The sequence below is a fragment of the Hipposideros armiger genome, unplaced genomic scaffold (assembly GCF_001890085.2).
Source record: "Hipposideros armiger isolate ML-2016 unplaced genomic scaffold, ASM189008v1 scaffold_976, whole genome shotgun sequence".
Taxonomy (NCBI): Eukaryota; Metazoa; Chordata; class Mammalia; order Chiroptera; family Hipposideridae; genus Hipposideros; species Hipposideros armiger.
This window is the reverse complement of record NW_017732326.1, coordinates 456,841-471,015: the sequence shown is the minus strand read 5'-3', so window position 1 is coordinate 471,015 and position 14,175 is coordinate 456,841. Positions and strand designations below refer to the sequence as shown.

At 40.8% G+C, this 14,175-nt stretch overlaps 1 protein-coding gene across 5 annotated transcripts in view; it reads right to left on the bottom strand.

The window, feature by feature from the left end:
• The window catches only part of AMPH (amphiphysin), a 245,355-nt gene that overhangs the window by 79,501 nt on the left and 151,679 nt on the right, over positions 1 to 14,175 (bottom strand). For all 5 annotated transcript variants that reach the window (XM_019631035.1, XM_019631033.1, XM_019631032.1 and 2 more), the window contains exons 4-5: positions 12,546 to 12,640; positions 9,443 to 9,538 (exon numbers count right to left, since the gene is read on the bottom strand). In XM_019631035.1, coding sequence (XP_019486580.1) covers positions 9,443 to 9,538; positions 12,546 to 12,640 — 191 coding nt within the window. The remainder of the gene's footprint in view (positions 1 to 9,442; positions 9,539 to 12,545; positions 12,641 to 14,175) is intronic.

The following is a 14,175-nucleotide window of genomic DNA, read 5'->3' as shown; positions in this document are numbered from 1 at the left end:
GACCTCAAGAAAAGAACTGCTGAAATAAAAGTTCTGCTGAGTTCTTCATGTTTCTGACATGGAACTAACTGAAAAGACTAGCCGATATAATCCATCATGACTTTATTTTAATCTCTCTATGTTTCAATGCAGGTACTTGTGTATGTAGTGGTCTTCTGAAATTATATGCTCCTCGAGAGTATGGCCAATTTCCGAATAACCGGCTCTAGGCAATACCACGACAACTAAGAGACTTCACATTTTTTTGATGATACTAAGTTTTTGTTCCTGAAACACAATAACTTTTCAAATGTGTTTGTTCTCTTGTCATTCACTGCCTTCATTGGTTTAACTAAGTCAAACTATGAATATGTATTATATGACTAATTTAGACAAGTCACAAGCTGCTTTGAAATTTTCAAGTAGGAGGACAAAATTTTCCCTTATTGTGATTTATTGGGAATTGACTTTTTATAAAGATTAAATTGTCAATGCAGTAAATGATATTCTGAAGTGTGATGATGATTCTGAGACTGCTCCACAAATGCCACAGATTCTAAGATAAAATCTGAATGTCTATAAAGTAATTTGAATATAACCCAAAACACATTCCCTGTAGGCTAGTACATGCAGTCTTACAGAATTTAAAATGTTTTGTAATTTTTCAGTTTCTTAGAAAATTGAAAAAAAAACTGACTTATGAATGGACTTCCAGTAAGATGGCGGAATACAGACACTGTGCCAACTGCCTCCCAGGATCACACCAAAATTACAAATAATTTATAAAATATTCAACCTTGAAGTCCCCTGAACACTAGATGAACAGAACCTCACAACGAAGAACTTAATGAGGAGGCCATGTCAAGTCTGGTAGGAGGGGCGGACGAGAGAAGGCGAACCCCATGAGGGACACCTCAGCGGTAGTGTGGCAGTGGGCCCCAGACAAAGGCCTTCCCAGACCATGTGGTCACTAAGGATTTCGCGCGGGCTTCAGACAAAGACATTCCTGGACCGTACGGTTATCAAGACTTCCGCGTTTAATATTTCCAAATTCCTACCTCACCCAGGAGCCAGTCAGGAACTGGCACAATGACCACATGTTCTAATAATAGATCTTAGCTGCCAACCTGGAAACTTCAAGGTATATAGCCCCAAGTCCCACCCGGGTCGGGGCTCAGCCTCTGGATGTGAATCTGCTGAACCAGTGCCGGCATTAATAAAAGTTGCTTCCCAAGCCTTGGTGTCCTGTCTCTTTGTCTGGGTTCCCCGCAACAGTAGGGAGGCTTCTCCAGTTGGGGGAGAGACCCTCTGGCCCCACACCAAGCTCACCAACCCAGAGTTACTTTGCCAGGAAGAGGAGTCCTACGATGGTTGGCAGTAGAAATTAGTGAGGACTCACTTTGGTCCACTCAGTGAGGCTGATGGTGGCTAGAGAACCAGTGGAGCCGGCATATGGATTCGCTCGCTGGTGAGCACTCACCCGGATCCCTGGTGGAGGGAGTAGCTTTGTGAGCAGGGCGCAGGAGCCTGCGGGAAGGACTGAACTGAGCGCATTTGGCACATGAGCTGGAGGTTTTGAGACCATTGTTCCCCTGGTGTGGAGCTTGCACACAAGTAGTGCACAGGAGGGCGTCATTTTCTCAGGGTTGGGCCCTCCCACAGAGGATCAGGTCTAGTATGGCATTGGTCTGGTGGAATCTGCGCAGGAATGTGTGTGTGCGTGGGTGCGTGCATGTGCACGCGCACATGCGGCCTTGGATCCCCACCCTCCACACTGCTTGTGCTGCATTGCGAGGGAAATACCTGGCAGGCGTACTCCGGCTCCAACAGGCTGTTCATTAAAACGCAAGAGTGCGCGAGTTGCCTTGGGTCCCCGCTCTCAGCACTGAGCATGCAGAGTTGCCAGGATGGCAACTGGCTGTTGGGCTACTCGGCCTGATCTGCGACTGACTGATTGGGACAGGCTGAGACTGGGAGTTTTCCTGGGCGTGTGGGGCCGTGAGCTGTGCACCTGCATGATCGGACCTGGGCTTTCCTGGAGAAGTTTCTGCAGGCTGGTTGCTCATGCAAGAGTGCATGCTGCTCTGACTTGGTGGGGGACACTGATCACACCCTGTGGTGCATTGGGGGCCTGCCCCACCCACCTAGAGCTGTGATGCCAGGGGAACCCAGAGCCCCTGATGCCTGGCCCCCACCAGCAGGCCACAGAGGGCGTTTTGCAGCAGCAGACAGCCCACAACAACCTGTCCAGATTTTTGGTGGTGAGCACGGTTCCAGAGCACACAGCAGCTAATTGTAGGAAGCTCACTGCAAGCCTGAGAGGGAGGACGGCGCATGACGCACTGAGCCCTTCCCCCCAACAGCTGGTGCTGAGTCGTCCAGAGTCTCTATATTGCTGAGCATGTGGTCTGCAGATTAAAGCGGGCAGAGAGCCCCCCGCTTTTTTTTTCTTTTTTTTTCCCTAGGTGATCTATCTAGTACATAGATGCAATCACAAAGCAACAGCCAGAATGAAGAAACAAATAAATATGTCCCACATGAAAGATCAGAAGAATCCTCTAGAAATGAAACTAAGTGAAACAGAGGTATCCAACATTTCAGAGACAGAGCTTAGAACACTGATGATAAGAATGCTTAAGAAACTTAGTGAGGACATAAAGAAGGATAAAGAAATCATAAAAAATAACCAGTTAGAACTAAAGAATACAATAACTGAAATGAAGAACACACTTGAAGGAATCACCAGTAGATTAGATGAAGCAGAGGATCGGATCAGTGATTTAGAAGACAAAATAGGAGAAATCATCCAGTTGGAACAACAAAATGAAAAAAGAATAAAAAACAATGAAAATAGTTTCAGAGACCTGTGGGACAACATCAAACGCAGCAACATTCGCATCATAGGAATTCCAGAAGGGGAAGAGGAGAACCAAGGGATCGAGAATGTATATGAAGAAATAATGACAGAAAGCTTCCCTACCCAGGTGAAGGAAATCAACATACAAGCCCAGGAAGTGCAGAGAGTTCCAAACAAGCTGAACCCAAACAGGTCCACACCAAGACACATCATAGTAAAAATGGTAAAGATTAAAGACAAAGACAGAATCCTAAAAGCAGCAAGAGAAAGACAGCAAGTTACATACAAAGGAACTCCTATAAGACTAACAGCTGACTTTTCTACAGAAACTCTGCAGGCCAGAAGGGGGTGGCAGGAAATATTCAAAGTGATGCAAAATAAAGGCCTACAACCAAGATTGCTACCCAGCAAGGCTAGCACTTAAAATTGAAGGAGAGATAAAGAGCTTCTCAGAAAAGAATAAGCTTAAGGAATTCATTACCACCAAGCAAACATTGCAGGAAATGTTAAAAGGGCTTTTTTAAACAGAAGAAAGGGGAAAACAAGCTAACCCACGAAGATCAGAAATACAAATAACAAAATGGCAATAAAAATGGACCTATCAATAGTCACTTTAAATGTGAATGGATTAAATGCTCCAATCAAAAGACATAGAGTGGCTGAGTGGATAAGAAAACAGGACCCATGCATATGTTGTTTACAAGAGACTCATCTCAAATCAAAAGACACACATAGACTGAAAGTAAAGGGATGAAATAAGATATTTCAAGCAAATGGAAATGAGAAAAAATCTGGAGTAGCAATACTTATTTCAGACAAAATAGACTTTAAAATGAAGACTACAATAAAATACAAAGAAGGACACTACATAATAACAAAAGGATCGATTCAACAAGAGGACATAACCCTAGTAAACAACTATGCACCCAACATAGGAGCTTCTAAATATATAAAAAATATTTTCATAGACATAAAGGCAGAGCAACAGTAACAGTATCGTAGTAGAGGACTTTAACACCCCATTGTCACCAATGGACAGATCCTCCAGACAGAAAATCGACACTGAAACAGTGGCCTTAAATGACATTTTAGACCAGCTGTATTTAATTCATATTTTTAAAGCATTTCATGCCAAAGCAACAGAATATACATTCTTCTCAAGTGCACATGGAACATTTTCTAAGATAGACCACATGTTAGGACACAAAACAAGTCTCAGTAAATTTAAGAAGATTGCAATCATATCAAGTGTCTTCTAGGACCACAATGCTATGAAACTAGAAATCAATTATAAAAAGAAACCCGGAAAGCACACAAATACATGGAGGCTGAATAACATGCTACTAAATAGCGACTGGGTCAAAACTGAGATCAAGGAAGAAATCAAAAGCTTTCTCAAGACAAATGAAAATGAAAACACAACAATCCAAAATCTCTGAGATGCAGCGAAAGCAGTCCTATGAGGAAAATTCATAGCAATGCAGGCCTATCTAAAGAAACAAGAACAATCTCATATCAATAGACTATCTTTACACCTAAGGGAACTGGATAAAGAACAGCAAAACAAGCCCAAAGGGAGTACAAGGAAGGAAATAATAAAGACCAGAGCAGAAATAAATGAAATAAAGACCAAAAAAAAATACAAAAGATCAATGAAACCAAGAGCTAGTTTTTTGAAAAGATAAACAAAATCGACAAGCCCTTAGCCAGACTCACCAAGAAAAACAGAGGACCCAAATTAATAAAATCAGAAATGAAAGAGAAGTGACAACATATATCACAGAAATACAGAAAATTGTAAGAAATAACTATGATCAACTATATGCCAATAAATTTGACAATCTGGAAGAAATGGATAAATTTCTAGAAGCATACAATCTATCAAGTCTGAACCAAGAAGAAACAGAAACTCTGAACAGACTGATAACTACCAAAGAAATTGAATCAGTAATCAACAAGCTTCCAACAAACAAAATTCCTGGACCAGATGGCTTCACAGGTGAATTTTACAAAACATTCAAAAAAGAATCATCACCTATTTTACTCAAACTATTCCAAAAAATACAGAAGGAGGGAAGGCTCCCAAGCACATTTTATTGCTCTGGTCCCAAAATCAGAAAGATATTACAAAAAAAGAAACTTACAGGCCGATATCCCTAATGAACATAGATGCAAAAATCCTCAAAAAAATACTAGCAAACCGAATTCAGCGTCACATTAAAAAGATCATACACCACGATCAAGTGGGATTCATTTCAGTTATGCAAGGTTGGTTCAATATCCGCAAATCAATTAACGTAATACATCACATTAACAAAATGAAAAATAAAAATCATATGAACATATCAATAGATGCAGAAAATCATTTGACAAAATTCAGCAGCCATTTATGATAAAAACTCTTAGCAAAGTGGGAATAGTGGGATCATATCTCAACATAATAAAGGCCATATATGATAAGCCCACAGCAAACACTGTACTCAATGGGGAAAGGCTAAAAGCTTTCCCCTTAAAATCAGGAACAAGACAAGGCTGCCTACTTTCACCACTTCTATTCAATATAGTTCTGGAAGTTCTGGCCACAGCAATCAGACAAGAAAATCAAATAAAAGGCATCCAAATTGGAGAGGAAGTAAAATTGTCATTATATGCAGATGACAAGATAATATATAGAGAGAATCCCAAAGACTCCACCAAAAAACTGTTGGAACTGGTAAATGAATTTAGTAAGGTAGTAGGATATAAAATAAACATTCAGAAATCAGTTGCATTTGTATACACCAATAATAAACTATCAGAAGAAGAAATCAGGAAATCAATCCCATTTACAATTACCTCAAAAACAATAAAACACCTAGGAATAAATTTAACCAAAGAAGTAAAAGACCTGTACTCAGAAAATTATAAGACATTGAAGAGAGATATCCAAGAAGATACAAATAAATGGAAATACATACCATGTTAATGGATAGGAAGAATTAATATAGTTAAAATGTCAATACTACCTAAGGGAATATATAGATTCAACGGATTTCCTATTAAACTAATAAGGACATTTTTCTCAGAAACAGAACATATAAATCCTAAAATTTATATGGAACCATAAAAGACCCCGAATAGCCACGGCAACCTTGAGAAATAAGAACAAAGTGGGAGGTATCACGTGACCCAACATCAAATCATACTACAAGGCTACAGTAATCAAAACAGTATGGTACTGGCATAAAAACAGACACATAGACCAATGGAACAGAAAAGAGAGCCCAAAAATAAACCCATCCATATACGGTCATTTAATCTATGACAATGGAAGCAAGAATTTACATTGGGGTAAAGATAGTCTATTCAATAAATGGTGCTCGGAAAATTGGAATAACGTGCAAAAGAGTGAAAATGGACCACCTACTTATACCATATATGAGAACAAATTCAAAATGGAATAAAGACGTAAATGTAAGACCTGAAACCATAAAACTCCTAGAAGAAAACATAGGGAGTAAATTTGCAGGCAACAGGGAGTAAAAATATTACCCTCAGTAATATTTTTCTGAGATATCCCCTCGGGCAAGAGAAATAAAAGAAAAAATAAACATATGGGATTACATCAAACTTAAAAGTTTTTTCACAGCTAAGGAAATCATCAATAAAACAAAAAGGCAGCCTACTGAATGGGAAAAGATATTTTCCAATGATATATCTGATAAGGAGTTAATATTCAAAATGTATAAAATACTCATTCAACTCAACACCAAAAAAACAAACAACCCAATTAAAAAATGGGCAGAGACTATAAAGAGGGATTTCTCTAAAGAGACATACAGATGGCCAACAGGCATATGAAAAATGTTCAACCTCACTAATCATTAGAGAAATGCAAATAAAACCTACAATGAGATGCCACTTCACTCCAGTCAGAATGACTATCATCAATAAATCAACAAACAACAAGTGCTGGCAAGGTTGTGAAGAAAAGGGATCCCTGGTGCACTATTGGTGGGACTGCAGATTGGTGCAGCCATTATGGAAATCAGTATGGAGGTATCTCAAAAAACTGGAAATGGAACTATGACCCAGCAATTCCACTCCTGGGTATCTATCCAGGGAAACCCAAGATGCTAATTCAAAATAATACATGCACCCCTATGTTTATTGCAGTGCTATTTACAATAGCTAAGACTTGGAAACAACCGAAATGCCCATCGGTAGTAAACTGGATTAAGAAACTGTAGTACATTTATACAATGGAGTATTACTCCGCTATAAAGAAGGAAATTGTACCATTTGCAATGATATGGATGGTCTTAGAGACTATTATGTCAAGTGAAATAAGTCAGTGAAAGAAAGACAAATACCATATGATCTCACTGATTTGTGGAATCTAAAAAAAGTGAATGAACGAGCAAAGTAAACAGATACAGTGTTAGAGACATAGAGGAACAACTGATGGTTGCTAGTTGGGAGGGAGTGGGGAAGAGGGAGAAAGGGAAGGGATTAGACAGCATAAATACATAACTACAATATTGCCACAGGGACAGGAAAGACAGTTTGAGGAATATAATTAATAATGTTGTAAATATTTTGTAGGGTGTCAGATGGTCACATGTCTTGTTAGGGAGACCGCTTCATGGATGGGGTAGAGGCTTGATCACTGCACTGTACACCTGAAGCTGATGTCGTATAATATTGTATGTCAACTATAACTAAATATATATATATTTAGTTATATTTATATATATTTATATATACAATTCCCTTGACTTCATTCCCACACTATATTCCACGTCCCATGACAAGATATCTTGTCATGGGACGTGGAATATAGTGTGGGAATGAAGTCAAGGGAATTGTAAGATATGTATGATATGGGGGGAAATAGGGTGGCAGATTGCGGGAGGGGGGTTGTCACTTTGAGGGGTAAGAAGTATAACTATTGCACTGTGTTGTACAGCTGAAACCAATTTATTTTTAAATGTTTTTCATAATAATAAATTTTAAAATAAATTAATTAATTAAAAAAAACTGACTTATACCTTTTAATTAGGATGTATTTATGGAATGGCTCAGTACAGCCTTCTGCTGCCTATTATGACCACATCATGAGAATTTGGATACGTTCTCTGTGCCATTTTGCCAACAAGGGTAATGTATCTAATCTGATCTACTTAGGTTCTTGTCTGGTGGCCCTGGTGGCCCAAAACACACTTTCAATGTTGGCCAACTAGCATTAGGCATTCTGTGTGGGCCTAAGTAAACTAATTTATTGATATGAATGAATTTTTGGCCAAGACTGCACTATGTTTTATGGCCAAGGCCAGTGCACATCACTACAGCTAGTCCCCTGGTATTTGACAGTGGCTACAAAGAAGGCCACGTAAATATGGACCCGCCCATCAGAAGTCACCTGGCAAAATGCTGCAGATGCCCACAGATGCCGGTTCATGGCCTTCTCAGCCTACAGAAGAAACAGTCCAAGGATATCATACCTGGCACCCCTCCTTGAGTGGGGAAAACAATGGGGATCGTGGGACAGCTCTGTTAATGCTACCATTTGCTATATACAGCCCAGATGATTTAAAAACCATCTTACCTCCAGAGTCAATTCCAAATCTACAATATTCAAACCTTCACTTGTATATTTCCCTTTCAATGTATCCAGGTATCACATAGGACAAATGTTTTAGAGCAGATACTTGAGATCCAGATGCAAATGTATTTGAAATGCTTATACCTTAATATAGTTGACTCTTTAAGAATACGGGTTTGAAATGCATGGATCTATTTACTTAACGGAGAATTTTATTCAATAAATATACAGTTGGCTATCTGTACCCTCCAGGTTCACATTTGCAGATTCAACCAACCACGGATGGAAAACAGTATTTTTGACCTGTGGTCGGGAATGCGCGGATGCTGAGGGTCAGCTATACACAGTGCTCTGCGCCATTTTATATCAGGGACTTGAGCATCCACGGATTTTGGTATTTGTGGGGGTCCTGGAACCAATCCCCTGTGGATACTGAAGGACAACTGCAGTTAAGTTTATGGGATGTCAAAAGTTATACATGGATTTTCGACTGAGCAGGGGTTGGCACCCCTAACCTCCATGTGGTTCAAGGGTCAATGGCAGTTCAATTTTAACCTGAAAATTTCAAGGAGAGAAAAAAATATTTAGGTACGCTATGAACATACGGAAATAAACAGTACACAAGGAAATATCAGATTTTGCTCTGATATTTGCAATGAAGTTTCTCCTTTCCTTTTTACCACTGTTTATTCTAATGGAAATTCTGTCAAATGATACATAATAAAAAGGTTTAAGCATAAAGAAGATTGGAATTTTTTTTGGTATCTCTGATTTCCAATTTTACATCTACCAAATTAAAAAGACTTTTGTAGAGAAATAAAAGCTGAAGCAGTTAATTAAAGGGGAAAAAGTGATTTCTGTAATGACATTTCATTTCAAACTGATAGGAACAAGATAAAAATCCCATACTTAAATAAATGAAAAGTTACCAACTGTCTTTGACTTTTGATTCCTCTTGCCTGTGTTTCAGTAAGTACATGGGACCACTCAATTCTTCCTTTTATAGACACAGAGTAAAATACCTTTATGTCAGGAAATTGGCCCAGATAGGTATCCAGTGTCAGCAGGGACCCATCCACTAGTTTTTGATGGAAGTCTTCCCACAGCACATCACATTTCTAAAAGAAAAAGAGAAATGAAGAGATAACTGCTGAATCAATTTAATTGGATACCTTTCAACAAACTTCTAAAAATTTCTAAAACTAAACAAATTTGATAAGCAATATTTCCCCAGATAGAAGATGCCAGAAAGAATTTTTAAATTGTGGATTTTTAAATTATACAATAAGATTTCTAGGCCATGTATCTACAAGTTCTAATTTACAGTACAGGCTACCTAAGGCTCAGCTCATTAAAAAATGTATTTCTGATTCTGCATTAATAAAGCATGTCCAAGCTTCAAAAGGTGACAAGATCCATAGAGATGGTCTTTGAGGCCTAAGAGACTGTGAAGAATTCCACGTGGATTCCTTCTAAAGCCACCCATGAAACTAGAAACCACTTCAAATAAACAATAAACCTTTGCTGCAGCTTCCACAGAGAGAGCAGAAAATTTAATCCTGTTGGGAAAGGCTCTGCCATTGTGAACATCAATTATGATAAACACACAATGAATATTAGGTATTAGTATTACTGCTGCTACTTCTAACTGTCTAGGCATTCGGTTAAACACTTGACGTGTACGTGCATGCGCGATCATTTAATTCTCCCAAAAGCTTTACGAGGAAAGCCTTCTTGTTGCTACTACACAGAAGAGAACACTGAAGCCTGAGTTGTTACATAACTTGGCCATGGTCATGCAGTTGATAAATGACACACTTTGGTTTCAACCCAGGTCTGTGTCTCTGAATTCAGAGCTCATGATCTGTCTATTACTCAGGCTGCCTCGCCAGAACAGAGCTTATATTCCATCTGTGTGACTGTGGAAACTAGAATCTTCCCGAGTTTCAATTTCCCCAATTAAGTTAGCTGACAGTGCAAAGGGCTTCACAGAATCCCAGTCACAAAGCAGGTGTGCAAGACCATAATCTCCACATTTCTCCTTGTATTAAAATATTCAGGGTCTCCAGACAGGATCTGCTGCTTGTTCCACAGTATCTATCCTTTCCTTCTTAGTAATGGAACCTCCAGTTTTAGCTGGCACATGGCTTCCTGGGACACAGACTACACTTCCCAGCCTCCACTGCAGCTAAGTGCAGCCCTGAGACTAAGTTCTGAGAGTGTCCCTAAAAGGAGCCTTTTATCTTCCCTGCACCCTCCTTCTTGCCGACAAGAACGCAGAAACAAGAGCTGACGCCCAGGGCTCAGAGTCATCTCGAACCTGGAGGAGGCAGCAAGGATGGCATCCACGGGCCCCGGGTGCCTGTAGGCTCACCACACCATCCAGGGCCCCCACCTCCAAAGTCTCCTTTATGGGAGGGATGTAAGTATCTATCCTGTTCAAAACAATTTTGGGGAGGTTTATTTCCTTTTGTTTCCTTTTCACACTTCAAATACTAATTCTATTTATTACAGATCCCAAATCAATCATTTTATTCAAACAAAAAATAGTAAGTCCTCTATATAAAAAGCCTCCTCTTCTAATGTGAGTAGACCCTCTGAACATGCAGTGTTCGGTTCCTTTACCATCAGGACCCATATTTGGCTCTGCAGCTGAAGATTCCAAAACCCTGGCAGCCACGGGGACCAAGGTAGGAGAGCAGCTGGTTCCTTCAGAATAAATGTCAACAGTGGCATCTGCCACACCAAGAACATAGTACAGTGTTCTGAAAAGCCAATAACATGAGTGTCTATTATTCCCTTAAAAACTCTGTATTTCATGACAATTTTTAAATTATACATGATTAGTCAGAAATTTACAATATGAGTTAAGCTTTTAATATGATGTTAGAACACTGTGTTTTTGTTATTGAAGAAATGTGAGAAGATGTAATTACTTAATAACTGCATTGGAAAATAGTGTGTGGAGGTTAGTTTTGCCATATTCATATCCTGAACATTTTCAAGAGGTAAGAGAGCCAAGAAGAGCTTTCCTCATAAATAAATCTCCGTTTTGTTTTGTTTTTTTCTTCTCAGTCATCACGAGATTATAAAGATCAAAGTGGGGATATTGGAATTCTCATGAAGCTGCCTGGGACTGCACTGTGAACCCATCTTTCCATAGGCTGCATAGACGGTCAGCTCATCATGTATCAGACCTTCCCCTGAGCTGTGGTGGCTGTGCCTTCTGTGCCTAAATAAGCAGCAATGAGCTCTCATGAAGTGGGGTGTGACAAACTACTGTTCTTTGTTTTAAGAAGAACTTGAACATGAGAGAACTTGTCCGGTAGCTTTCTAATATCAGTAATAATCACATGTTCTGGGCACTATGTCAGTGACATAAGTACAAAGGCTTCAAATGTGTTATTAGTCAGTACGATTACTATTCTCATTTTACAGAGAAGGAAATCAAAGCCCGAGAAGGGTAAAGGACTTCGCCAACATCCTGCAGAGCTGCACCTGGTCTCCACCCCATTCCACCATCCTCAAAGGAGCGACACCCATGTGATCACTTCCAGATGGCCCTCAGCTAGAAGTTGAATTTCAGGTGTTAAGACGTGTCTAGGGACTAAGCCTTGCAGAAATTACGCCCCTTTTAGCAGGCCAGCTGCATCTGCACTCGGGCTCTGCAGCCCAGGAAAGGACTAGCTGGTGTGTAAGTGAAATATCAATAGATGCTCTTCCCAGCTCCTGCCCATGCTTTCCAAGAGGGTGGGGGAGCAGCATGCAGAGGTGAGGGCAGTACACAGATCATCATATTGCGCACCCATTCTGCTGCTATTCTGATGTGCAGTAAGGGACAGAAAAATGTTATTCTTATTTTGAGGAAAAATAATCTTTAACCCACAGATTTCTACCCATGTGGTCTAATGATCAGTTCACTAATAACTGAATTTGAGATGATCTGGGTAAAGGAATTGTATGTTGCCTTCTGGGTATATGCTGTCCTGTCATGATTAAGGCTGAGAAGTGTGGGGATTGGGGAAGGGGTGGACCAGGGGACAGGCTGAGTGAGGACTTGGTGGGAGCCTTGCAGAAGCCACCCCCCGCCTCAGGCCTCCTGTGTGCTGCCATCCTGGCTCTTACCTCACCAACCATCTTCACGTCTTCCCGCCCATACCAGTCAGGCTCATAGACTTCATGCAGTGACTCGGTGAGCTTCATTGAGGCTTCTTGCATGCCTGGCATCAGAGAAAAACAACTCCTATTAGGTAGAAATAGGGGAGGAGTCGCCGGCGACTCGCGGCAGCCCAGCTCCAGGTTGAGCTGTTGTTCAGCATCTTAGCTGTAGAGGGCGTAGCATCACTGGCCCACATGTGGGATCCGAACTGGGGCCCTCTGGCATCCCAAGCCAGCTCTTAACCAACGTGCCACTCGGCCGGCGCTGTACACAGTTTTAAATCAGGACTCTCAAAAAGCTTAGCATTCTTAAGTCTATGGGTCAGAATTTTTATTTGAAGTACATTTGGTGTGTTGTAAAACATTCAGTTATTAATAAAAGGATATAAAGTTTCTGAGTGCAACATGGTGATACAAGATATAACCAAGTCTTTCCCAGTCTGCCCTCAGCCCCTCTTCCAAAACATGGTAGTTTCATTTCCTTTAGCCTGAATTCCACACAACCACAGGTATTTTTCTAAAATGATAATCTGATCATGTGACTCCTCCCCTTCTCTATAATAATGTAAGGACACTCTTCCCCAGTGACAGAATAAACTCCCATTGTGATATGACACATAAGCATGTCTTTATACAAACGCTGCCTACCTTTCCACGTTTTAGCCAGCTCAGTTTCCTACTTGATCTACTTGTTCCCTAAAGAGCCCACGCCACCTCCTGCCTCCTGAGCCTTTGTACATGTTGCTTCTTCTACTTGGCAAGTCCTTCCAACATCAGCCTCTTTCTCTGGCATATCTTACAACCTGATGACCAAGTATGCTCCCTTCCTGGGTCCACTGAAGTGTAAGTTCGTAAGAAAGGCTGTTCCTGACCTGGTATCCCGTCCCTTAGGTAGAGTGGGGTTCTGTCGTCTATTGTGGCCACACATGTATGGACAGAGCTGACTCTATTTTGAAAAGCTGACTCCATCTTGAAGCTAACCTGCCACCTTAACTTCTAAGTGAATGAACCCAATCCTTTGACCTCTGGGTGGGCTCTGGAATGTGTACAGAGGTTTGGGGCTAGTAACAGAATTCCCATTACTTCCTCTGGGGCAAGAAGCCCTAGATGTTTTCTATCCCTTAGCTGACCCTGTTGCCAGGGCCTGCAGGTATCTGGACTTTTGGTCTCCACTCACCCCCCCACACCCCGACTATCCATATACTGCTTTTCTAGCACATAGGCCCATCTGTAAGGTGGAAAAAAGAAGGTGGTCTAGAAGGTGAAAGATGTCGCGATCTGAACATCCTGCAGCTGCCCAGGACCCATTTCTGCACGTAAGTTCCCTATTAAATTCTCTAAACCAACAACCTGGACTTGTCTGTCTCGTTTTTTGGTCTCTGGGCTCCTTCGGCTTTTGGGGACCACTTTGCATACACAGCCTTTTCACAGAACAGCACACAATGTAAATTTCTGTTAAAACACATATTACTGGGCCAGCCAAGTGGCACATTGGTTAAGAGCTGGCTTGGAACACCAGAGGGCCCCGGTTCGGATCCCACATATGAGGGCCAGTGACACTGCCCTCCACAGCTAAGATGCTGAACAACAGCTCAAC